At 44.1% G+C, this 27880-nt stretch overlaps 1 protein-coding gene across 3 annotated transcripts in view; it reads left to right on the top strand.

Annotated features, from left to right (window-relative positions):
- The window catches only part of kif19 (kinesin family member 19), a 120681-nt gene that overhangs the window by 91279 nt on the left and 1522 nt on the right, over nt 1–27880 (top strand). The window contains exons 8-19 of one of the 3 annotated variants that reach the window (XM_060940166.1): nt 28–174; nt 2091–2213; nt 2397–2553; nt 4364–4535; nt 8099–8297; nt 9861–10158; nt 10239–10360; nt 10503–10666; nt 13254–13359; nt 13510–13633; nt 25940–26334; nt 27018–27183. In XM_060940166.1, coding sequence (XP_060796149.1) covers nt 28–174; nt 2091–2213; nt 2397–2553; nt 4364–4535; nt 8099–8297; nt 9861–10158; nt 10239–10360; nt 10503–10666; nt 13254–13359; nt 13510–13633; nt 25940–26334; nt 27018–27183 — 2173 coding nt within the window. Of the gene's footprint in view, nt 1–27; nt 175–2090; nt 2214–2396; nt 2554–4360; nt 4536–8098; nt 8298–9860; nt 10159–10238; nt 10361–10502; nt 10667–13253; nt 13360–13509; nt 13634–25939; nt 26335–27017; nt 27184–27880 lie in introns of all 3 variants that reach the window. The other 2 variants (XM_060940167.1, XM_060940165.1) reach the window with 2 other exon arrangements.

The following is a 27880-nucleotide window of genomic DNA, read 5'->3' as shown; positions in this document are numbered from 1 at the left end:
ATAATCTTTTTCTTGTCCCACTTTTAGACACAGAACAGGGGACAGAGGCTGAAAGAAGGCGCTCACATAAATCGGTCTCTTTTGGCGCTGGGAAACTGTATCAATGCCCTGAGCGAGAAAAATGGCAACAAATACATCAACTACAGAGACAGCAAGCTGACGCGACTGCTTAAGGTTAAGGCATGAAGCTCTTTCCTTCTATGCCTACAGACGAGTGACAGATTAAAGGAAAAAACAACATATAGTTTCTTAGTAAGGTGTTGGACCACCATGAGCCGCTAGAAGAGATTCTATAACTGTACTGGAGGGATGCAACAAAACTCTTCTGTCAGTTAGTGTTTTGAGGATGGTGGTGTTGGGCGCTATCCAACATGTTGGGCTAAAATCTCCCATAAGTGTTCAGGCCTGAGTTTACCATAAGCATTGCAGCACAAAGATCATCTTTAAATGGAAGAGTGAGCAGCACAATGAACACTCTGTCTCCTAGTTAAGATGCTCTTAGCATTAAGAAGCTTTTGGGAAACCCACCCCAGTTGGGTTTAGATTTGGTGAGTGTGGTGAGGCCATCCATCCATCCATCCATTATCTGTAGCCGCTTATCCTGTTCTACAGGGTCGCAGGCAAGCTGGAGCCTATCCCAGCTGACTATGGGCAAGAGGCGGGGTACACCCTGGACAAGTTACCAGGTCATCGCAGGGCTGACACAGAAACAAACAACCATTCACACTCACACCTACGGTCAATTTAGAGTTACCAATTAACCTAACTTGCATGTGTTTGGACTGTGGGGGAAACCGGAGCACCCAGAGGAAACCCATGCAGACATGGGGAGAACATGCAAACTCCACACAAAAAGGCCCTCGTCGGCTGCTGGGCTTGAACCCAGGACCTTCTTGCTGTGAGGCGACAGTGCTAACCACTCCACCACCGTGCCGGCCCGTGGTGAGGCCATATTTAATTTAATTTTAATTTATTTGTCACATAGATCACATAGTTTGCGACAGGGGAAGAATACAGGGCAAAGCCCCAATTGATTTTCAACCCCCTTTGCGTTGGCATAGATTTTTACACTGGATGCCCTTCCTGATGCAACCCTCCCCAATCTTACTGGGCTTGGGACCAGCACTAAGTATGCACTGGCTTGTGCAACCCCAATGGCTGGGTATTTTACCCAATCTGCATGTCTTTGAACCCGCAGGAAACCCACGCAGACATGGAGAGAACATGCAAACTCCATACAAAAAGGCCCCCGTTGGTCGTGAGGTTCAAACCCAGAACCTTCTTGCCATGAGGCGACAGTGCTAACCACTACACCACCGTGCCGCCCTAAAGTATATAGTATATGGTTTTCATCCTCATCAAACCATTCATGCCCTGTGGCTGGAGCTGTGTCATCCTGGAAGAGACCACTCTCATCAGGATTGAAATCTTTCATCATGCGATAATCAGAATAACTTTGTATTGATTTGCAGTGGGGCGGCACGGTGGTGTAGTGGTTAGTGCTGTCGCCTCACAGCAAGAAGGTCCGGGTTCGAGCCCCGTAGCCAGCGAGGGCCTTTCTGTGCGGAGTTTGCATGTTCTCCCCGTGTCCGCGTGGGTTTCCTCTGGGTGCTCCGGTTTCCCCTGCAGTCCAAAGATGTGCAGGTTAGGTTAACTGGTGACTCTAAATTGACCGTAGGTGTGAATGTGAGTGTGAATGGTTGTCTGTGTCTATGTGTCAGCCCTGTGATGACCTGGCAACTTGTCCAGGGTGTACCCCGCCTTTCGCCCGTAGTCAGCTGGGATAGGCTCCAGCTTGCCTGCGACCCTGTAGAAGGATAAAGCGGCTAGAGATAATGAGATGAGATGAGATGATTTGCAGTGACCATTTTCTCTAAGGAGACAAGTGGACCCAAACCATGCCAGGAACATTCCCTCACACCATAACAGGGCTTCTCCTTTGATTTGTCGTCCGTCTGTAGCAGTCTAGCTAACTTATTTGCTACTCTCTTTCTCTTTTTCTATATATCTCCACTGTATATATTTTGTGACATTTTAGATTTTGTAGCTATACAACGGAAATGAACTTTTTTCTCATGTCGGACTGACAGGACTCTCTTGGTGGGAACAGTCGGACAGTAATGATAGCTCATATAAGTCCTGCTTCATCCGCCTTTGAAGAGTCCCGTAACACGCTGACTTATGCTGATCGTGCCAAAAGCATTCGCACACGGGTGAGGACGTACACATGCATGCACACACACATGAACACACATGGAAACACAGCTATACAGCATATCAGGGGAAGTTTAATCAATGAACTAGTCTTAACGTTAAAACATGACACATTTACTATGAGAAATATTATTTAATGTAATAAAATATCTCTCTCTGTATGTGTGTGTGTTTGTGTGTAGGTGAAGAGAAATTTGCTGAATGTGTCCTACCACATTGTGCAGTACACCAGCATCATTGCAGACCTGCGCAGCGAGATTCAGAGACTGAAAAAGAAGATTGCTGAGCAGTCTGGTCGTCAGAGCAATGCTGACAGAACAGACATACGGCATGTGCAGGGTACCTCACTTCTTCCTACATTTGAAAGAAAGAAAGAAAGAAAGAAAGAAAGAAAGAAAGAAAGAAAGAAAGAAAGCACAACTTTATTCATCACACACTTGTGAAATTCCTCTCTGCATTTAACACACACATGAGCAATGAGCGCACACACACATACCCAGAGCAGTGGGCAGCCATGCTAACAGTGCCCAGGGAACAGTTAGGTGCCTCACTCAAGGGCACCTCAGCCCATGGCCGTCCCATGTTAACCTAACCGCATGTCTTTGGACTGTGGGGGAAACTGGAGCACCCGGAAGAAACCCACGCAGACACGGGGAGAACATGCAAACTCCATACAGAAAGGCCCCCGCCAGCCGCTGGGCTTGAACCCAGAACCTTCTTGCTGTGAAGCAACTGTACTAACCACTACACCACCTTGCCACACACACATGGGAATGCCTTATTTTACAGAGCCATTTGACCCCTCATTGCCCTACAACAGTACTGTGGAAATTATTGACGAGGTCAAATTTCCATGTCATCATGAATAGTCTGGTCAGGATTGAGCTCATATACGGCATTCACACTAACGAGTAACAAGTCCCTAATATCATTCCTAGTTCCTCACAGCCAACATGGAACTCATCTCATCTCATTATCTCTAGCTGCTTTATCCTGTTCTACAGGGTCGCAGGCAAGCTGGAGCCTATCCCAGCCTATCCCAGCTGACTACGGGCGAAAGGCGGGGTACACCCTGGACAAGTCGCCAGGTCATCACAGGGCTGACACATAGACACAGACAACCATTCACACTCACATTCACACCTACGGTCAATTTAGAGTCACCAGTTAACCTAACCTGCATGTCTTTGGACTGTGGGGGAAACCGGAGCACCCGGAAGAAACCCACGCGGACACAGGGAGAACATGCAAACTCCACACAGAAAGGCCCTCATTGGCCACGGGGCTCGAACCCGGACCTTCTTGCTGTGAGGCGACAGCGCTAACCACTACACCACCATGACACCCCCAACATGGAACTAAACTGAATAAAATTGAAACAATGGACAATAACCTGTTGCTTTGTAGCTTGCTACAGCGAACTCAGTCATATGTTAGTTTAATTATTGGACTTCGTGGCCTTCATATATTTATTTATTGTATTGGTCCAGGGGCGGCACGGTGGTGTAGTGGTTAGCGCTGTCGCCTCACAGCAAGAAGGTCCTGGGTTCGAGCCCCAGGGCCGGCGAGGGCCTTTCTGTGTGGAGTTTGCATGTTCTCCCCGTGTCCGCGTGGGTTTCCTCCGGGTGCTCCGGTTTCCCCCACAGTCCAAAGACATGCAGGTTAGGTTAACTGGTGACTCTAAATTGACCGTAGGTGTGAATGTGAGTGTGAATGGTTGTCTGTGTCTATGTGTCGGCCCTGTGATGACCTGGCGACTTGTCCAGGGTGTACCCCGCCTTTCGCCCGTAGTCAGCTGGGATAGGCTCCAGCTTGCCTGCGACCCTGTAGAAGGATAAAGCGGCTTGAGATAATGAGATGAGATGAGTATTGGTCCAGTGTGCTGTTTTAAGTTTAAAAAAATCTCTATAATACCGTATATGACATAATTGTTTAATTTTTTTTTATCACAGAGCTTAAAGGGGTTCTTATTACTCTCAGTTCTATATACCTGAGTACTTTATAAGTTGTTTACACCTGGTTACATATTGACCAGACTCCTCCCCTCACACCATAGTAACTATCTGACAGGGATATGACACTTGTTGCTCTCGAGTGCCCTTTCACACAGATTCTGGCTCACTGTTGCCCTCTTGTGGTGTTGTAGCAGAGGTCCAGGCTCACGCCACACAGCAGAACCGTGCGGAGATGGACCAGCTGAGGGAACAGCTAATTGAAGCCTTCAGACAACAGATGGAGATCAGAAAACGGCTAATGGAGCTGGACAACACGAACATGGAGATCCAGATTGACACATCCAAACACCTGCTAACCATTGCAGAGTGAGAATCTTTCTATATCTCGCTCATACACTCACCCACCACTTTAACAGCAACTTGTTCTTGATTCTAAGGTTCCTGTTCTTGGCTGGCAGGACTGGAACCCAACGTGGTCTTCTGCTGTTGCATGCTGAGATGCTTTTCTGCTCACCACGGTTGTAAAGAGTGATTATATGAGTTGCTATATCCTTCCTGGCAGCTCGAACTACTCAATCTGGCCAATTTACTCTGCCCTCTCTTATCAACAAGGTGTTTCCACTCACAGAACTGTCTCTCACTGAGTGTTTTTTTGTTTTTCGCACCATTCTGTCTAAACGCTAGAGACTGTTGTGTGTGAAAACCCCAGGAGATCAGCAGTTTCTGAAATACTCAAACCAGTCCATCTGGCTCAAACCAACACCCATGCCACAGTGAAAGAAAGTCACACTTTGAGATCCCAATTTTTCCCATTCTGATGTTTGAAGTGAACATTAACTGAAGCTCTTGGTTTGTATCTGTGTGATTTTATGCAGTGGCGATCCTAGAGTGATTTACTCCCTGGGCAAAACCCCCTGCTGGCGCCCCCTCCCCCCGGCCTTCTTGTTTTTTTTTTTCGGGTTTTTTTTTCTCGGGACCTTTTTTTTGGGGGGGACCGGTTTTTTTTTTTGCGCCCGCGCTCGTGCCGCCCCCCCCCCCCCCCCCCCCCCCCCCCCCCGCGTTGGGCTCTGTATTAGCCAACAGAATGTTAACAGCTTTTAGAGATGGGATTTATGGCTCTTTGATGGGATCCGCATCTTTGTGATCCGTTCTTTGAAAAGAGTCGTTCAAAAGACTGGCTCATTTGGCTCTTTTTAAATATTTATTCAGTTTTAAGAAGACAGCGTCTAAAGAAGCCAGATCCCTCTGCTTAGACAGTGACATCAATATTTCTGGACATACCTTTTATATAAAGCAACCTAGGCTTACATTATTGTAACCCCTAAACGCTCATAAATAACCATTACAAAACAATGAGGGCTTCAATGAATGTCCATGCAGAACAAACAAAATGACGAAAGAATAAATTAAATGAATGTCTGTGCCCGCCCCCAGGACCGCCCCTGATTTTATGCATTGTGCCGCTGTCAAGGGATTGGCTGATTAGATAACTGCATAAAACTGCAGGTGTATGGGTGTACCTAATAAAATGGCCAGTGAGTGTAAGCTGCCTAGAATATCATTCTCATCTCTCATTATCTCTAGCCGCTTTATCCTTCTACAGGGTCGCAGGCAAGCTGGAGCCTATCCCAGCTGACTACGGGCGAAAGGCGGGGTACACCCTGGACAAGTCGCCAGGTCATCACAGGGCTGACACATAGACACAGACAACCATTCACACTCACATTCACACCTACGGTCAATTTAGAGTCACCAGTTAACCTAACCTGCATGTCTTTGGACTGTGGGGGAAACCGGAGCACCCGGAGGAAACCCACGCGGACACGGGGAGAACATGCAAACTCCACACAGAAAGGCCCTCGCCGGACCCGGGGTTCGAACCCAGGACCTTCTTGCTGTGAGGCGACAGCGCTAACCACTACACCACCGTGCCGCCCCGCCTAGAATATCAAGCATCTATTAATCAAGTATGTACCACAGTCAGTGGCGATCCTAGAGTGATTTACTCCCCGGGCGAACCCCCCCCCCCCCCCTTGTTTTTTTTTTTGGGGGGGGGGGGGACCGTTTTTTTTTTTTGCGCCCGCGCTTGTGCCGCCCCCCGCGTTGGGCTCTGTATTAGCCAACAGAATGTTAACAGCTTTTAGAGATGGGATTTATGGCTCTTTGATGGGATCCGCATCTTTGTGATCCGTTCTTTGAAAAGAGCCGTTCAAAAGACTGGCTCATTTGGCTCTTTTTAAATATTTATTCAGTTTTAAGAAGACAGCGTCTAAAGAAGCCAGATCCCTCTGCTTAGACAGTGACATCAATATTTCTGGACATACCTTTTATATAAAGCAACCTAGACTTACATTATTGTAACCCCTAAACGCTCATAAATAACCATTAAAAAACAATGAGGGCTTCAATGAATGTCCATGCAGAACGGCTTTTCTGTAAAAAAAAAAAAAGAACCCACTCAAGAACATAGTTATCAAGAACGCAAGATTATTTTATAGAAAAACACTTGTTTTACAAAAATATTTAAGTCTGAGATACAAAATAGACATAACTACAATAAATATAACACAAGAACTAGTTATCACACAAGAACATTTTAATAGAAAAAAACAAATTTTCTATATTAAAAATATTGAAATTGTAACAAAATAGATACAACTAAACAGTCAGATAAATAGATAAAGTTATAACAAGAACACGATTATTTTAATAGGAAAAAACAAACTATTAATGCAAAAATATATTATTATTAGAAAAATAGATACAACTAGACAAACAGATAAATAAATAAAATACATAAAAATAGAACAAACAAAATGACGAAAGAATAAATTAAATGAACGTCCGTGCAAAGTAGTTTTCCCACAATATTATCATTAATATCACACAACAACATTATAAACTATATACAAAACAATTTGAACTATTAGGCAAACAGATAAAACTTGAATAAATAAAAGGCAAATGCTGTTTAGCCTACTTCTTGTCCTTGGGCAAAAAAGAACGACAGAAAGAACGGCTCCCCCAGCTCGAGACTCGGTTCTCATCGTTCATGCCTAGGAGCCGTTCAAAAGAATCGGTTCGTTCGCGAACGTCACAACACTAACAGCTTTACATGGTCGTTTAAACATTTCTCGTCGTGTGTTGTACGTCGTGGACACGGCCCGTTATAAATTTGCTGTTACCAGAATGGCAATGATCAAGTCGTAATGTATTACTTAAGACTGTGTAATGTCATAGTAGTGTAGTACTATGGTAGTAAAGTCTTTTTGATGACTAGTACAACGTTCCGCTGGCGGGATTGTGCATATTATGGGGCTACGACAAGTTAGGCACACACACACACTGATGACGTCACCTGCGCAACTTTGGTATTGGGCTTCCCCATCCAAAATGTTCACCCCCCCGCCCGTCTTTTTTTTTTTCGGGGTTTTTTTGGGGGACCTTTTTTTTGGGGGGGGGGACCGTTTTTTTTTTCGCGCCCGCGCTCGTGCCCTACCCCCCCCCCCCCCCCCCCCCCCCCCCCCCGCGATGCCGCCGGTCGGCCCGCCCCCAGGACCGCCCCTGATCACAGTTCTGGATAAAGATAACTGTTGGCATGTAAATACTGACATGTCTTTTGGACATCGATTAATTTTGGTCCTCAAAGCGATCACAGGCAATTAAAAAAGTATAAATAATTCCTTCCTGTTGAAAATAAATCATGTGAACAATGTTTGACATTTTTGTTCAGTGGGAACTGTTTAAACTATTATTGCAGATTCATGAATTTGACTGGCAAGTTGTTTGTGTTGCTGTTTTCCTGATTGGAAATCCAAATTTAGTCAGAGTTAAGGCCACTATTTGAATATCGGAGCTTGAAACAAATTTGGACTGAATGACTTCATAACCTGTTCCTGATCTAAACGTGTGTTTTTATTTCTTTGAAGCTGGGAGCAGGAACGCAGCAGGCACCGCAGGAAGTGGCAAGGTGAACGGAGGAAAGAGAGTTTTAACAAGGACGAGAGTGAAAAGGATTCAGACACTCCGGATTCTCCTTCGGACAGCACCAAGACTCAGGAGGTGGCAATGGCCAGAGAGAACCTGGTCGTGCTCATGGCTGAACAGAAAAAAATACGCAAGCAAAAGGTAACAACTAACAGAACCATAGAGACTCAGACCTTGTTACCATGGGCTCTGTAAGAAAAAAATGACACTTTCATAGAAACTTAGTGACAAAAGTTCTTTATTCCAATAACATCCATCCATTATCTGTAGCCACTTATCCTGCACAGGGCAAGCTGGAGCCTATCCCAGCTGACTACGGGCGAAAGGCGGGGTACACCCTGGACAAGTCACCAGGTCATTGCAGGGTCGACACATAGACACAAACAACCATTCACACTCACATTCACACCTACGGTCAATTTAGAGTCACCAATTAGCCTAACCTGCATGTCTTTGGACTGTGGGGGAAACCGGAGCACCCGGAGGAAACCCACACAGACACGGGGAGAACATGCAAACTCCACACAGAAAGGCCCCACTGGGCTCGAACCCAGGACCTTCTTGCTGTGAGGCAACATTGCTAACCACTACACCACCGTGCTGCCTATTCCAGTAACAGCAGTAATGAATATGTGAAACTTTTACATCATGTACATCTTAAGCAGGAATAGTTGCCCACATGCAAACATTTGGTATTATTATTATTATTAAATTTTTCGGATGCTATTTCTCCCTCAGTTTTCAACCAATCATCACCAAATTTCACATGAAGAATACCTTTGGGCTGAATTACATTGCTATGACTTTTGGTGGTGATCTGAATCACCGAACTGGAATGATCCATGAAAAACTGGATTTTTTTTCAATCACTTATAACTCTGTTGATTTTCATGATTTTTTCAATCTTTTTTTTTTTTTTTTATTTTGTTCAGGGTGGCAGGGCGCTACTTTTCCTCACTAAACATCATTCTCTATCTCTTACTGTTCCGGATCTATAGGGTACAGTGACCAGACGTCCTGGTTTGTAACAGCTAGCAAAAATGACGATGACTTTAGTCACAGTCTCTGTCTAGTCTTTATTTTACTCCCATTCCCATCCTGTGATTTAATGAACGTCCTGGTGTGGGTGTGACTGTGAGGACCCTTCTTTTGGCTCTGATGACTGGAGCATTTTTTGTAATGGTTTATTAGCATGATGACATGGGAGAAAGGAGTCTGAGGTGTTTAGTCTGAGATCACACCAGATAAAAATCCACTTTTCCAGCAGACTCTGTAATTCCTTACAGCACATATCCAACTGGGACTTCATGCAACATGTTAACAATTTAAATTGTGTCCTGTACATCGGGAAGATAATTATTAAAGACAAAAACGTAGCACTGTTTTTTTTTTCTCCTCACACCAGTTTCAGTTTATTCAAGCAACTAGCATTAAATAATTGTGAATCTGAGCATGTTTGGGATGACTTTGGGTCTATAAACTGGTGTATTAATTTGTTTTATTACACAACCTATAGTTATGTTACATTTCTTCGTATTACAACCAAAAGAGGCGAACAGATTGCATTGTCTGTCACTGTTTTACCCTTTCTAGGTATTTACAGCCCAATTAAACATTACATTGATCACTAATTATGGTGAAAACTACACTATAGTGAACACCGAGTGAGTTTATTAATATGTGCGACTTTGTTGTGCTGTCCAGGCTGGGTTGGAGCGCCTCCTAGTGGAGTTGCGTGAAAGAGCCCGGCGTCTGGAGGAACTGCTGCCATGCAGGGTGAGCTCAGAGGAGCAGCGGGAGGTCCTTGGGCTCCTCTGTAAGGTGCACGAGCTGGAGATTGAGAACGCAGAGATGCAGTCGCACACGCTTCTCAAGGACAATGTCATCCGCCAGAAGGATGTGGTGGTGCAGCGCTTTGAGCAGCACAGGCAGCTGTGCCATGAGATCATCCAGCAGCAGCGCCAGTTCATCGACAGTGAGTGTGTCAAGAAAGAGCAGAGGGGTAACTTTTTTGTGGTATCTGAAACGTACATTAAGGACTATCAGAACTATTGGTGTTTTTATATCCGCTCTTATACACAGATCACAGTCTGCTGGTGCCTCCGCAACTTCAGGAGCTGTATGATATGTACATTAGAGAATTGGACGAGAGAAATCTGGACCGATTCGTAGCTTTAGACAAGGCCACCATCTATAATCTGAAGGTGTGAATTCATATTGCACTTTCAAATGCTTATCCTGTCCATATCACATGCTGTAGATTCTGTGTACTCTTTTACGAAATGCATTGATTCATCTGTACTTGAATGAATTCCCACATGCTCTCTCCCTATCATTTATTCATAGGAGGGTTCTCTGCCCAAGATCGCCCTCCCCAGCAGAGGACGTGACCCCTTGCAGGAGCTGGATTCAGATCAGGAGAGTGTTCGCACACTGGGGTCAGAAACCAGACAAGGAAGGGTCAAAGTGCGAAGACACACTTTGCCTCCCATTTTACCTGAGTCTGACGGGTAAAAACATCATTCAGAAAGACCCTTGTTTTAAACAAGCCTTAGACAAGAATTATTCAAACTGTTTGCCAAGGTTTTGGTATTATAACATTACAATACATAAAATAAAAGCATGCTTAGTTTTCGGTTAGTTTTTGGTGCTAGTTCTGAAAGCACAAAAACATTTTAGCTGAAAATGGTCCAAACAGTAGTAATAGGTACAGTTATATCCTGATATAATTATATCTTGTTTGTGATACAATCTTCAAGACACTTCACATTGTTGTCTTTGAATGTGGGAACGTTCAGCTCCATGCTGAAACATGGTGCATTATCTGAGGACATAAACATAATAGGGTGTGCTGTTATACGGAAAAACAGTCCATTTATTAATTTATACCGCAGCAGTTTGCCAGCGGCTACAATATTTTATTCAGAATGGCACATCATATATTTTATCTGTTTATAGTCCCATTTAATGTTGTGGAACATCTGGTTACTTCTTAATGTTAAAACAATAACATATTAGAATGCATGCACGAATATGAACCTATCATTTGAATTAGAGCTGGACCTATTTTCAACCATCTTCTTCTTCTTCTTCTGGCTGGTCATGATTAGGGGTTGCCACAGCAGATCTTTCGTCTCCATTGCTCCCTGTCTTCCACATCCTTCTCTACCATACCTGCCACTTTCATGTCCTCTCTCACCACATCCATGTATCTCCTCTTTGGCCTTCCTCGTTTTCATGTGCCTGGCAGCTCCATCCTCAACATTTTCCTTCCAACATGCTCTGCATCTCTTCTCAGGATGTGCCCATACCATCTCAGTCTCATCTCTCTTAGCTTAATTCCTTAATTAAGAATTAAGCTTAATTCTTAGCTTAATATGTCAATCCTGAGATCGAGATGCTGACCTCCTCGGACCTGCCTGATCCATCCTGATGCCCTGTGTCTGGTCGGAGTCTCATCGCATCGCTCCTGTGGAGGACGGCCCCATGTGGACAGTTGAAAGCCACACTTGGAAGACGCTCTGGACACTTACAGTAATGCTTTTATGGCTGAGGACTGCAGTTATCATGAACAGTTTTGCGCTCAAGTTTCCATCAATGAAGAGTTTATAACATCAACGAAACTGATTTCATGTTAAAACTGTTAATGTTAAAGTCATGTTGTCTGTTGTTGCCCAAATGAGGATGGGTTCCCTTTTGAGTCTGGTTCCTCTCGAGGTTTCTTCCTCATGTCGTCTGAGGGAGTTTTTCCTTGCCATCATCGCCACAGGCTTGCTCATTGGGGATAGATTAGGGATAAAATTAGCTCATGTTTTAAGTCATTCAAATTCTGTAAAGCTGCTTTGCGACAATGTTTATTGTTAAAAGCACTATACAAATAAACTCATCTCATCTCATTATCTCTAGCCGCTTTATCCTGTTCTACAGGGTTGCAGGCAAGCTGGAGCCTATCCCAGCTGACTATGGGCAAGAGGCGGGGTACACCCTGGACAAGTCGCCAGGTCATCACAGGGCTGACACACAGACAATCATTCACACCTACGGTCAATTTAGAGTCACCAGTTAACCTAACCTGCATGTCTTTGGACTGTGGGGGAAACCAGAGCACCCGGAGGAAACCCACGCGGACACGGGGAGAACATGCAAACTCCACACAGAAAGGCCCTCGCCGGCCACGGGGCTCGAACCCGGACCTTCTTGCTGTGAGGCGACAGCGCTAACCACTCCACCACTGTGCCGCCCACAAATAAACTTGACTTGACTAATTCCCAAGCTCTCCACATGTGCTGTCCCTCTGATGTGCTCGTTCCTTATCCTGTCCAACCTTGTCACTCCCATCGCAAACCTTAACATCCTCAACTCTGCCACCTCCAACTTTGCCTCCTGTCTCTTCATTAAGGGTACGGTCTCCAATCCATACATCACAGCTGGTCTCACTACTGTCTTATACATCTTACCTTTCACTTCTGCTGGGACTTTCCTATCACAAATGACTCCCGAAATCCTTCTCCAACTGCTCCACCATGCCTGCACTCTCTTTCTCACCTCACTATCGCAGCCCCCATTTTCCTATACAGTTGACCCCAGGTACTTGAATTCAACCATGCTGTTTAGAAATGGATCTTCTGACCAATTAGAATTAACCAAACTACAGAAATTTGTGGTATAAATTTCTTTAAAAGATATGGTGATCTTACACTAGCGATTGGTTCAACAAAGAATCTTTGGTCATTGACAAATCAGAAGGAAAAAAAAACCCTAAGTGTAAAATTGTACAGTACACTTTATTTTTTGTGTACAGTCTAATGAACTACCGTTACAACTGTGGTGGTGGAATGGACTGTACAGAATATGAACCATGCACATAAGTCTTGACCATGGGGTTGGGTTTTTTTTTTGGTATACAAAAAGACAGCTAAACAAAACCTTTTTGTGATAATACAAAAATAAAAATAACCTTTTATAAGCATACTTGGTTTATCATTTTAGCTTTTACCCTCCATGTTAAATCCTTTTCATTAGTTTAAAACATGTAATATCACACTGTTGTGTCAGCCCACAGCATTTCTTACATGCTTTCTCTGACGCTTTCTACAGTGACAGTAACCGTGTGTTTAAGAGCAGCCCACATGCAAAGCAGATGAAGAACTCTGTGGTCATGACTCCTCCACCAATTCACATCAACGGACAGGGCAACCGAGAGGTCAGCGCTCTCAAGTTTCAATCAATGCAGGTTTCTGTAGAGGTGTTTCAACAAACCCAGTAGTTCAGGCATTGCCTCGAGAACTGTTCCATCTGATGACATTGATGACATTGTAGAAAATGACATTATGATTGCCGTTTTTGTCTGCAGTTGTTGCCGAGTGCGTTAGACGGAGTTCTGAGCTACAGCCTCTTGAGCCACAGTGTGAGCAGCCACCTGGACTCCTCACCTGAGAGCAGTGAGAACGGAACTGAAGCTCCTCTCACTCCTAAAGGTGAAGATGAATTTACAGTATTATTACTGACCGGAAGTAACATTGTTGCCTCATGTGATAGTGTGAGCGACAAATTTGGGACAATAAGAAGGAATTTTTTGTATATAACATTATATCCTAACTTCCTAAAGCACATTGATACCATCACTGTTGATGTAGAGTGTGTGTGTGTGTGTATCTCTCTCTCTCTCTCATATATATATATATATATATATATATATATATATATATAGGGGAGGGCGGCACGGTGATGTAGTGGTTAGCGCTGTCGCCTCACAGCAAGAAGGTCCTGGGTTCGAGCCCCGTGGCCGGCGAGGGCCTTTCTGTGCGGAGTTTGCATGTTCTCCCCGTGTCCGCGTGGGTTTCCTCCGGGTGCTCCGGTTTCCCCCACAGTCCAAAGACATGCAAGTTAGGTTAACTGGTGACTCTAAATTGACCGTAGGTGTGAATGTGAGTGTGAATGGTTGTCTGTGTCTATGTGTCAGCCCTGTGATGACCTGGCGACTTGTCCAGGGTGTACCCCGCCTCTCGCCCGTAGTCAGCTGGGATAGGCTCCAGCTTGCCTGCGACCCTGTAGAGCAGGATAAAGCGGCTAGAGACAATCATTACGTTTACATGCACATAGAGAGAATCGAATTTCTGCCGTTGCTCGACTGAAATCGAAGTTCAAAATGCCATGTATACACCTTAATTCGGCTGAAATTGAACCGAACTTGATTTCTCGGACTCGAGCTACACGACCTAGTTTATGCGATTTCTGCCGAGCTACTTTGTGCATGTATACCCTATCGAGCTAGTTGTCGAGCTACTTCCGGAAGTGACGAGTGACGAGACCACAAGCGGGAAACACAACAGCCTCGGTCGGCATGACAACAGTAGTAGCGAGCAGCAGAAGAGGTCAGGAGGAACAAACGAAGAAGAGAAAATGGCGATGTAGAGCTCTCTGAAGTGTGGGTGGAGCACAGAGGATGGCAGGACAAAGCTTCTGGTACTAATAGGCTTTTTATTGTCAGACTTTTCAGTTTAACAGCCTACTTTTATTCTTGAGAGAGAAAAACACACACACACACACGCGCGCGCGCGCTGTGTTCTAGTCCCGGGATGAGCTCTCCCCTCTGCTCTCCCTCTGCCTCCTTAAATAGGGCGCGGTTACTGGGAAGACACACAAACACAGGTTAATTACCGTCAGGTGAAGTGATTCTGCCACTCACCTTCCCTGGCTCCGCCCTCCTGTCACAGACCGGCGCTTGACCACGCCCCCACTGCTACAGGCAAGCAGAAACGTGCACTTCTGGAGCAATGAGGAGACAGAGTTCATGCTCATTCAGCTTAAGGAGTTGAATATATTAAAATTCATGGACGGGAGAAAAACACGCAATGGAGAACACGGAACTGATAACTTTGTTTACACTCTTGAATAGCTCTTCTTCATGATGACAACCGGAAGTGTACCAACACGATGGGGCGTGTAGCGCCACCTGTGGCTCGGGTGCACAATGCACCTCACACAATAGCCCGATTTCATTGTGTGCATGTAGGATTGGATTGGATCAAGTACAGCACCCCCAATACTGTACTTGATTTTTTCTAAGTATAGGAATGACATTGGGTGGCATGGTGGTGTAGTGGTTAGCGCTGTTGCCTCACAGCAAGAAGGTCCGGGTTTGAGCCCCGTGGCCAACGAGGGCCTTTCTGTGCGGAGTTTACATGTTCTCCCCGTGTCTGCTTGGGTTTCCTCCGGGTGCTCCGGTTTCCCCCACAGTCTAAAGACATGCAGGTTAGGTTAACTGGTGACTCTAAATTGACCGTAGGTGTGAATGTGAGTGTGAATGGTTGTCTGTGTCTATGTGTCAGCCCTGTGATGACCTGGCGACTTGTCCAGGGTGTACCCCGCCTTTCGCCCATAGTCAGCTGGGATAGGCTCCAGCTTGCCTGCGACCCTGTAGAACAGGATAAAGCGGCTACAGATAATGAGATGAGATGAGGAATGACATTAGATCCTTTAGCCAAGAGTTAGGGGAGGGAGGATTGTTATCCTTCCAGTGAAGTAAAATAGGTCTTGCGGGCTACCAAAGATGCGAAAGCAATAGAATTGTTTTCCCTGTTGGTGAAGTGTGTGAAATCTTTAGGCACACCAAAGATGGAGGTTAAAGGGCTCGAAAGCACCGGTTTGTTTAGAGCTTTTGAAAAAGTATTGTAAAAAGAGGACCAAAATGAGCTTAATCTTGGACAGGAAAAAAATGTGTGTATGACTGGCTGGTGACAGAGAGCATCCATCACATGTATCACTTGTATTAAAAAGTTTTTTAAGTTTGGCTTTGGAAAAATGTATCCTGTGTAGAACCTTAAACTGAATTAATGTCAGACTGGCACAAGAAGAGGTGGAGTTAACCCTGTCAAGGGCCCTTTGCCACCATTCGTCTGACAAGGTATCACCTAGTTCCTTTTCCCACGAATTCCTAATTGCCATAGGGGATGATAGTGATGACAAAATTAATTTTACCACTATTGAAATGAACCCACGGACTGCAGGAAGAGACAGAATTGCATAAATGAGAGTACGAGGTGGTTTGTGGGGGAAGTTAGGAAAATTACAACGAGCAAAATCTCTGGTTTGAAAATATCTAAATAAATGAGCTTGTGGAAGGGCAAATTTCGTTCGTAAGTCATCAGAGGAAATAAAAATGTCCTTATCAAAAAGTTGATCAAACTTCACCAGCCCTTTCTCTTTCCACAGAGTGTAAGTTGAGTCAAGTGCCGGGGGTGTAAATAAATGGTTTTCACAGATGGGCTTTAATGTAGAAAGGGAGGTGATTTTGAAGTGCTGTTTAAACTGTTTCAGGATTTTAATAGTAGACAAAACAATTGGGTTGGAGGTGACTTTAGAAGGTTGTGCATTTAGAGGAGTACATATTAAGGCTGATAAAGAAATGGAGTTGCATGAGTAGGCTTCCATCTGACACCAATCTGTACTGGGGGAGTTATACCAGGTATAGATTTTTTGCAAATTGGCTGCCCAATAGTATGCCCTGAAATCCGGAAGAGCAAGGTCACCCTCATCCTTGGTTCTTTGCAAAATTGAGTATTTTGCCCTTGGATTCTTTCCCACCCAAATGAAATGTGAAATAATCTTATCCAATTCCTTGAAGAATGCTTTGGGCAGGTATATAGGTAAACACTGAAAAAGAAATAAAAATTTTGGGAGGACATTCATTTTAACAGAATTGATTCTACCTATAAGCGACAATGGGAGGACATTCCAGCATAGTAGATCTGATTTAACGTTTTTAACCAGTTCCACAATGTTATGTTCATACAGCAAAGGGAGACTATTCAAGATATTAATGCCTAAATATCGAAAACTAGAAGAGGCTAAGCGGAATGGTAGTGCTTGAGCCGGGATCCGTTTTGCTGCATTATTAAGAGGGAAGCATTCACTTTTGTTAATGTTCAATTTATAACCAGAAAAGGAACCAAATGTGTGCAAAATGTCCAGAATCTTGTTGGTGCAGACAGTGGGATTTGAGACATAGAGTAAGAGGTCATCAGCATAAAGTGACACTCCTGTGCTCAGTCCCATTCCTATAGACACCGGTAAAAAGCGGTGAACTCCTAAGGGCAATGGAAAGTGGTTCAATTGCAATGGTGAGCAGCAATGGTGATAGCGGACATCCTTGGCGGCAGCCACGTGTTAAAGGAAAGAAGTCGGACTGTATTGAATTAGTTCTTACACTAGCAATTGGGGCGCTGTATAGCAGTTTAATCCACGAGATAAAATTTTGACCGAAACCGAACCTATATAAAACTGAAAATAAATAATTCCACTCCACCTTATCAAAAGCCTTTTCCGCATCCATAGAAATGACCATTTCAGGGTCTTGTGATTCAGGTTTCGACAGTATTATATTGAGCAGACGGCGTATATTTGAGGATAGCTGCCTGCCCCTTATAAAACCAGTCTGGTCTTTTGAGATGATGCTTAGTAGGCAGGGGTTGAGGCGGCTGGCGAGGGTCTTAGCCAACAGCTTAATGTCACTGTTGAGCAAACTGACAGGATGCCAGCTGCTGCAATCTTCAAGGTCCTTATTTTTCTTTGGGATAAGTGATATTGACGCTTGAGTCAAGGACAGAGGAAGGGCGCCGAGTTCAAAGGAGTCATTAAACATATCCAATAACAGGGGAGCGAGTTGATCAGAAAATTTCTGGTAAAATTCGGATGGGAAGCCGTCTGGGCCTGGTGCCTTGGCGCTTTGCATTAATTTAAGACTGGCTTTCACATCTTCCAAGCGAAGAGGAGCATCTAGAGTATTTTTGGAATTAGTATCAACTGAAGGGAAAACTAAGTTATCTAAGAATTTGTTCATTGAGGTAGTGTCTGATGAGGATTCTGATTTATATAAATCAGAATAATATGAAGCGAAAATATTATTTATCTCGGTTGGGTCTGTAACTAAAGTTTGGGTTTTTTTACGAATTTGTGTGATGAATTGGGAGGAGGATTGATGTTTTAGTTGCCGTGCTAGTAACCGACTAGCCTTGTTTCCATAGAAACAAGAGGCGGGCATGATCTGAAATAACTATCAATGAGTATTCAAATTGTTTCACTGAGGGTAATAAAATCTTATCAAGGAAAAAGTAATCAATTCGAGAGTATGTTTGATGAACCTGGGAATAAAATGAAAACTCTTTTGCTGTCGGGTGGTAAAAACACCACACATCCACACTGCCAATTTGATCTGTGAATGCAGACAAACATTTAGCTGCTTTGGATTGAGTTAATTTTCTTGAGCACGATCTGTCGAGTATGGGATTGACAGATAAGTTAAGATCCCCCCCAAAGATGAGGTGATGTGTATCTAGGCACGGAATGGATGAGAATAGGGAAGTCATAAAATTAGGACAGTCCCAGTTGGGGGCATAAACACAAACCATACCGTAATAACAGGCGTTTGGAACAGCACACCAACAACAATAATATAACGGCCATTGGGATCAGATATGACCTGTTCTGATGAGAACTGTACTCGCTTGTGCAGTAAAATAGCTGTGCCTCTTGAGCGACTGTTGAAGTTGGAATGACAAACTTGACCAACCCAGGGTTTTCATAGTCTGGTGTGGTCGCATAGACAAAGGTGGGTTTCTTGGAGAAACGCAATGTCTGTTTTCAAACTCTTAGGCTACGTTTACATTAGACCGTATCTGTCTCGTTTTCTTCGCGGATGCACTGTCCGTTTACATTAAACCGCCTGGAAACGCCGGGAAACGGGAATCCGCCAGCGTCCACGTATTCAATCCAGATCGTGTCAGCTCTGGTGCTGTGTAAACATTCAGAATACGCGGATACGCTGTGCTGAACTCTAGCTGGCGTCTCATTGGACAACGTCACTGTGACATCCACCTTCCTGATTCGCTGGCGTTGGTCATGTGACGCGACAGCTGAAAAACGGCGCGGACTTCCACCTTGTATCACCTTTCATTAAAGAGTATAAAAGTATGAAAATACTGCAAATACTGATGCAAATACTGCCCATTGTGTAGTTATGATTGTCTTTAGGCTTGCCATCCTTCCACTTGCAAGTGGTAAGTGATATGCGCTGGGATCACACACACAGCGGCTCAGTCCCGAAAACACTGCTAGTGTGCTTCACTCGCGCGCTCTGTGAGCTGCGCAGGGCTGGAGTGCGCACCCTCCAGAGGGCACTCGCTGTTCAGGGCGGAGTGATTTGGAGCGCAGGATGCCTGCGGAGCCGAGCGTATCCGTGTATTGGTATTGTTGTGTGCACGCAAATCGTGTATTGGTGTTGTTGTGTGCACACTAATCGTTTTAAAAACGTTAATCTGATGATCCGCTGATACGGTCTAATGTAAACATGGGCTTAAGGTGTGAAAGTACTTTTGTCCTTTTAATAGGTCCACCAAGTCCCCTGACGTTCCAACTTGTGTGTCTGATGGTTCGTAGCATGTCCCTCTGGCTTAAGTCAGCCATAGAATCAGTGAAAAAAACATCAATCCTCTAATTGCTCTGATGAGGTGGTGCCTTAGCTGAGTTAGCTTAGGTGGGGTTTACATTAGACCGTATCAGCGGATCATCAGATTAACGTTTTTAAAACGATTAGTGTGCACACAGCAACACCAATACACGATTCGCGTGCACACAGCAACACCAATACACGGATACGCGCTCCAAATCACTCCGCCCTGAACAGCGAGTGCCCTCTGGAGGGTGCGCACTCCGGCCCTGCGCAGCTCACAGAGCGCGCGAGTGGAGCGCACGAGCTGTGATTCGGGACTGAGCCGCTGTGTGTGTGATCTCAGTGCATATCACTTACTACTTGCAAGTGGAAGGATGGCAAGCCTAAAGACAATCATAACTACACAATGGGCAGTATTTGCATCAGTATTTGCAGTATTTTCATACTTTTATACTCTTTAATGAAAGGTGATACAAGGCGGAAGTCCGCGCCGTTTTTCAGCAGTCGCATCACATGACCAACACCAGAGAATCAGGAAGGTGGATGTCACAGTGATGTTGTCCAATGACGACGCCAGCTAGAGCTCAGCACAGCGTATCCGCGTATTCTCAATGTTTACACAGCACCGGACCAGACACGATCTAGATTGAATACGTGGACCCTGGCGGATTCCTGTTTCCCGGTGTTTCCAGGCGGTTTAATGTAAACGGACAGTGCATCCGCGAAGAAAACGAGACAGATACGGTCTAATGTAAACTTGGCCTTAGTAACAGAATGCAAGGTAGCAACAGCATTGCTATCATGAGAGTCCAAGGGAAAAAAGAACACACCTCTTCCAAAAATAAGCAAAAAAAAGAAGTCCCAAACACAACAAATGCAGATGTCCTTAATGACACCTTCAGGTTCAAAACATGCTTACACACTTGTCCTAACCTCATCTTTAACATGATGAGCATGCAGGAACTACTACCTAACACAACCGATTGACTGATAGGAGCCTGCTTCCTTTTCAACTGTGAAAAAGTGTACACCTCTGATATTTTCGATTTGGCAACGTAGAAACCTTGGTGTACCAGTTTTTAAAGAAGAATAAAATAAAAATAATAACAGTAATAATAATAATAATAATAATAATAATAATAATAATAATAATAATTGAATCTTACATATTAGGAGCTTAGTTTTAAGTTCAAAATCTCAGCAGGAAAAGCCTGCCTATTCATCTTTAATATTCATTTGACTTCACACAGACATCTCAACAAAAATCAGCCTCGATCTCAACAAGGGTTTTCTACAGTGAGATGCCGTAGGCTTATCAGGCCGTTTGGTCAGCCCACAATTTCAGTCCAGTTTTCAGAAAGCATCAAAAATGTTAAAGGAGATGTGTAAAGAGACGTCATGTTTTCACTTACTGCTGAGATCACGGTAGAAACGCTCCGCTTCATCCGCGGAGTCAAATATGCGAGACTGCCCATTAACAGTGACCCGTAACCGCGCCAGGTAGATCAGACTGAAATGTATCCCATCCTTATAAAGGAGAGACTTCACTTTGTTGAATGATGCCTGTTTTTTGGCAAGTGAGACGCTGAAATCCTCAAAGATCCTTATGGGATAACCCTGGTATGAGATGCTCCGTGTTTTCTTCGCCCAAAGCAGCACTCGCTCTTTCTGGATGTACCTGTGAAAGCGAACAAGAATGGGCCAGGATCCTTGTGCCGGTTTTGGACCCAGACTGCGGTGAGCTCGGTCCAGTTCAAAGTTAGTGTCCAGCAAAGCATCTCCGGTCACCTCCCTGAACAGCGTAGACATGAAGAGCCGAGCATCTGTCCCCTCCGCTCCCTCGGGGATGCCAATCACATGGAGATTCTGCCGTTTGGATCACGGAACCAAATCCTCGACAGCCAGCTGCAGCTTTTTGTTCATCTGAGTGGTGGTCTCCACCTTGGATTTCAGTGTGGCCACTTCGCGCTGCAGAGTTGTCAGGTCATCTGAGTGGGAAGTGAGGGCTGTTTCCATTGTGGAGATGGTAGCTGTATGCGAGGCTACGGTATCGGCGATCTTTTGGAGAGTTGCTTGGGTAGGAGCCATGGCAGTATTCAGGGAGATGGTGAGTTCACCTGTTACATCTTTGCTGAGTTTCTTGAGTTCACCGATGAGCATGTCCAGTGTTAGCGGTTGGGCTCCACCTGTTGTTACACTGCCAGCATCTGCCTTGCTAGCTTCTTTATCGTGCATGCTGAAGTGTTGAGTCAGCTGGGGCTGGCTCTTGCTGCAGTTCCCGTGGGATTTACTCATTTCAGGTCCAAAAAATGTTACGTTGCCAAAATAATTAAAAAAGTCTGAGTGTAGATATGTTAAAGTTACAAATGGTCAGGGAGCAAGCGCCAGGCGTGTGGTCACTCCGCCGCCATTACCCACGTCGCATGCACTGCTCTTTTGAGATCTAGCCACAGATTTTCAATGATGTTTAGGTCAGGCGACTGTTACCCCTTTTCCACCAAATCAGTTCCAGGGCTGGTTCGGGGCCAGTGCTTAGTTTGGAACCGGGTTTTCTGTTTCCACTGACAAAGAACTGGCTCTGGGCCAGAAAAACCAGTTCCAGGGTAGCACCAGCTCTTTGCTGGGCCAGAGGAAAGAACCGCTTACGTCAGCGGGGAGGCGGAGTTGTTAAGACCAACAACAATAGCAAGACTGCGCCATTTTTAAATAAGCGACGAGATATCATGGATGCAGTAAAGTAGCAGTCATCCATTATTGTTGTTGTTGTTGAGGGCCAGAGCAAAACCTTCAGCTTGTGCCTCTTGAGGTATTCCATTGTAGATTTTGAGGTGTGTTTTGGATCATCGTCTTATTGTAGGACCCATCCTCTTTTTAACTTCAACTTTTTTACAGATGGTGTGATGTTTGCTTCCACAGTTTACTGGTATTTATTCGAATCCATGCTTCCCTCGACCAATGAAATGTGCCCTGTGCCACTGGCTGCAACACAACCCCAAAGCATGATCAATCCACACCCATGCTTCAGAGTTGGAGAGGTGTTCTTTTCCTGGAATTTAGCACCCTTTTTTCTCTCCAAACATACCTTTGCACATTGTGGCCAAAAAGTTCTATTTTGATTTCATCAGTCCACAGGACTTGTTTCCAAAATGCATCAGGCTTATTTAGATCTTCATTTGCAAACTTCAGATGCTAAATTTTGTGGCTATGACGCAGGAACGGATTTCTTCTGATGACTCTCCCATGAAGGTCATATTTGTTCAGGTGTTGCTGCATAGTAGAACAGTGCACCACCACTCCAGGGTCTGCTAAATCTTTCTGAAGGTCTTCTGCAGTCAAACAGGGGTTTTTATTTGCCTTTCTAGCAATCCAACGAGCAGTTCTTTCAGAAAGTTTTTTTCATCTTCCAGACCTCATCTTGAGCTCCACTGTTTCTGTTAACTGCCATTTCTTAATAACATTATGATCTGAGGAAACAGCTACCTGAAAACACTTTGCTACGTTCTTGTAGCGTTCTCCTGCTTTGTGAGCATCAATTATTTTATTATTCAGAATGCGAGGGAGTTGCTTAGAGGAGCCCATGGCTGTTGATTTTAGGGACAAGTTTGAGGAGTCAGAGAATTTATACAACTTTGAAATCTGCATCATCTGACCTTTCCGAACGAAGAATTTGAACAAGCCCCAGCTCAATAAGCTAATTAAGGTCTGGAACCTTGGTAAAATTTACCTGAGAACTCAAATATATTGGGGTGCCCAGACTTTTGCATGGTGTTCCTTTTCTTTTTTCACTCTCCAATTGTACAAAACAAAAATAATACACAAATCCTGCAGAAAACACTGAAAAGAAATGTGTCGTCTTTACGTTTATGCCTTTTGGTGATCAGTTCATCTTCTGCTCACTTAACTATTCACAGTAACAGACATTTTCAGTAAGGGTGCCCAAACTTTTGCATGCCACTGTATTAATCCCTCAAATGTTCAAATTGTTTGCCCCCGGCATTCACACACTCCACTAGTCTAGTGTGGACACCCATGCACACTGGCACAAAGGTTTTTATCAGCATCAATTTCCTGGCAAGCCTCCCGTATGAACTGAATCATGGCATCAACAGACAGGGGCGCCGCCAGAAATTTTGGGCCCCATGAAAGATTAGAATTTTGGGCCCCCCAACTTTGCCCACCCTCGTCACAATTGCACTATTGTCATTATTTGACTTTTGATAGCCCATGGACCTTGAGTTTGTGACTTTGTTATTACATTTTATGTATTAACCTACCAGGGACTAGATGAAAACTCTATCCCTCTTTTATGTGTGCTGCGCTTTCTCCAGCTCCTCAATTTGAAACCAATGGTTTAGAACGTGTGAACATTCCACACACGTAACCATGTCAAACACTTGACTGGTGTCCGTTATTAGCAACACTTTAATCTAGCAAACTGTATATGGCGCTCGCTCATTAAAAACTTCAATCCTAAAGCATTTATGGGTTGTATTGCTGCTTACCTCCTTCTCCAAGGGGGGGTTCAGTGGTTTGGTAGGGCGGAGGTCCCCCTGAGGCTGAATCTGTGCATATTTAGGGCACCCCATTAGTTATGAAACTGGTTATTAGCACTAGTTATTAGCAATAGCATAACGTAATATTTCATCTTGTTTATCACACAAGTCAGTTCAGTTATTAAAATGGAAAAAACGTCACTGTACAAACTGTAAAAGTGTTCTCTTGATAGGCTAATCCAACCACGTTCATACTGTTCATTTACCATTCGCTAATATTTTGAACACACACGTGAGCGATAGCTACCTTTCTTTGGGAAAAACTGAGTGACCAGTTGCCTGCCTCTCCGATCCCTCTCAGCTTTCAGCTGCCTTTCTTTACGTTTTTGACAGCCACTCTTCATATTTAGCGATCACAGACTGTACGCACTCCACTGCTGGCTGGCTGCTGCTGCACCGCGACACAGCAGCAAGTAGCGTTGCACTGATCAGCACACAGATTTAACACATCGCGCTTCTACCAGAACTGGACTGTACCATTTCACAAAAGGGGGAGGGTTAAATGACAATATGTTGAAGAACTCAAGAAATAGACAACCTTGTTCAATTAGCTCATTTTACCAGATGGAATATTGCATTGTTGTTATTTCAAAAGTCTTATTAAAATCATTAAAAGCATATTATCAGCCCCTTAAAGGGCCCCATGGCAGTGCTGGGCCCCTAGAATTGTTCTAACCTTTCCCCCCCAGCAGTGCCCATGTCAACAGAACATGGCTTGCGTGCGAAAACCCTATCTTTTACACATCCCCAGGAAAAGAAGTCCATAGTGGTGAGATCCGGCGAACGTGGTGGCCAGTCAACGGCTCCCCGACGTCCAATCCACCTACTGGGAAATTCTTTGTCAAGTAGCGCACGCACATTGAATGCGAAGTGCGTTGGCGCCCCATCCTGCTGAAAGTAGAAGTCGTCCTGCTGCTGTTGTTCGCATATAATCCTTACTGTATACCTACTTTTGTAGCCCCCTGTATATGTATATACACATTCACCAGCCACTTCATTAGGAACAGCCATCCACCTGCTGTTTTATGCAGTTATTCAATCAGCCGATCCCTTGACAGCAGCACAATGCATAAAATCGTGCAAATACAAATCAAGCGCTTCAGTTCATGTTCACTTCAAACATCAGAATGGGAAACACTGTGATCTCAAAGTGTGACTTTCACTGTGGCATGGGTGTTGGTTTGAGCCAGATGGAGTAGTTTGAGTGTTTCAGAAACTGCTGGTCTCCTGGGGTTTTCACACACAACATTCTTTAGCGTTTACACAGAAGGGTGCGAAAAACAAAAAGCATTGAGTGAGCAACAGTTCTGGGAGTGGAAACACCTTGTTGATAAGAAAGGTCAGAGGAAAATGGCCAGATTGAGTAGTTCGAGCTGCCAGGAAGGACATGGCAACTCATATAATCACTCTTTACAACTGTGGTGAGCAGAAAAGCATCTTCTGCAACAGCAGAAAACCAGATTGGGTTCCAAATCAAGAACAAGTTGCTATTAAAGTGGCCGGTGAGTGTATGTAGCTACTGCCAACTCTGTACTCTGAACTTGTACCATCTGTTATATAGATTATAGAGGAAAAAGCTTGTTTATTTGGCTCATTATAAATGTCAGGATAAGAAATCATGATAATGTGTTGGATTACTGGATACAGCCTGATTTGTAGATGTTTAATTTCCTTTTAAAATGCTCAATAAAGTCTATATACTTGTCTTAATTATTGTCCAAGTGAATCGTCTGCACCATCAGTTTATAATTCTCAATATCATGCACCTTTTCTCTTCTTAGAGAGACAACAGATTCTAAGAGGTGTGCACAGCATTGCAGTGAAAGCAGCACGGCGCCGTTCCAAAGCAATAGAAATTGATGCCCTGCGTGTTCCTCCACCTCCTCCTCCCTTGGCTCTGGATTCAAAAAAAAATAAGAATATACTGTATTTAACCGATGCGCCTCTAAAAAGGCTGGTGGTGCGTCGAGGACGGCAGCCAAGCCCAGAGCTCCGCCATGCCACATCAGACGACAATCTGTCGAGCAGCACAGGCGATGGCCCTGTCCCAAACAGCACCTGGACACGACCCAGGAACCGCCAGGCTGTGCCCAAAAACACTGGCCCACGGGAGCAAGACTTTGAGGCTCGCAGACGTAAAAGAAGATCTCGCTCCTTCGAGGTGACTGGACAAGCTGTGAGTCATTAAGACATTTTTTCAAGACTTTGTTTGTGTAATTATTTTATATAAAGGCCTGGCATGGAATAATTGACCAGCTGTGAAAGACGCACGAAGACAGACACTTGAGTAATAAATATGCACATGCTAAAATATGCAGTGCTCCAGTACATAATGATTGTTGTCAGTAATCTTAGAGTGTTTAAGCCTTTAGTCTGTTTGTATAGGTCAAATCTGAGTGAAATAGATACTTTGGGTTGCAGCACGATTTCCCACCTCGCAAATTTAAGCAAACGTACGATATTGTGGAGATGTACGTGATGAGAGGTGTTTGGGAAGAGGTGTAGTTCGTGTCATAGTCGCAAAAATGTCTTGATCAGAAATATGGTGACAGAAAATGCAAATAAACTTGCCTGTCTGCCTAGAAATTATTGAAGTATACCAAGCACAGAGTACAAGGAGCAGAAGCTTAATAATTTTTGTGAAACCGTATCAAGTATTTCTGCTCAAACACCTAACCGCACAACGGGGTAAATGCATTTGAGTAAATACTGCATAAATAACTGAAGAATACAAAACCAACTAACCAACCAGATAAATAAATAACATGTATGTGAAAAAGCCCTCAGAGAGTTTGCTTTGTTTTTGATTCCTCATTGGTATTTTGAATAAATAGGATTGAGTATTTTTTACTCTTCCAGTTAACTCAGGGGAAGAGCACCAGCCAACGTTTCCGGCCTCTTGATAGCACTTCTGACCCACACCTACACATTAACGGTCAGCCTCCTGCACCCCTCCTGCGCCCTCAGCACAGAGCTCCGGTTCAGCTTGGCAAAGCTCGACCCTCCCACGCCAACCACCAGACAGGTCAGTAACACACTCTCTAATATTTAAAATAATAATAAATAATAAAATAATAACATTATTTTCTACAGTTGCTTTACGTAACCTTTTCTAATGTATGTGATACTGTATGTACCATTAAAAAAAAAATGATGTTATCAGTGGTTTGCTATTTATATTTTTCCTGTGCCATTTCCTGTGCCATTATGAACCACAACTTGGCTTTGAACTGAGCTTGAAATAGTGGTAAATACACTACCGTTCAAAAGTTTGGGGTCACCCAGACAATTTTGTGTTTTCCATGAAAAGTCACACTTTTATTTACCACCATAAGTTGTAAAATGAATAGAAAATCTAGTCAAGACATTTTTCTGGCCATTTTGAGCATTTAATCGACCCCACAAATGTGATGCTCCAGAAACTCAATCTGCTCAAAGGAAGGTCAGTTTTATAGCTTCTCTAAAGAGCTAAACTGTTTTCAGCTGTGCTAACATGATTGTACAAGGGTTTTCTAATCCTCCATTAGCCTTCTGAGGCAATGAGCAAACACATTGTACCATTAGAACACTGGAGTGATAGTTGCTGGAAATGGGCCTCTATACACCTATGGAGATATTGCACCAAAAACCAGACATTTGCAGCTAGAATAGTGATTTACCACAGTAGCAATGTATAGAGTGGATTTCTGATTAGTTTAAAGTGATCTTCATCGAAAAGAACA

The sequence above is a fragment of the Neoarius graeffei genome, chromosome 14, assembly GCF_027579695.1.
Source record: "Neoarius graeffei isolate fNeoGra1 chromosome 14, fNeoGra1.pri, whole genome shotgun sequence".
In the NCBI taxonomy this organism is placed as follows: Eukaryota; Metazoa; Chordata; class Actinopteri; order Siluriformes; family Ariidae; genus Neoarius; species Neoarius graeffei.
This window is presented reverse-complemented; position numbering and strand designations above follow the sequence as displayed.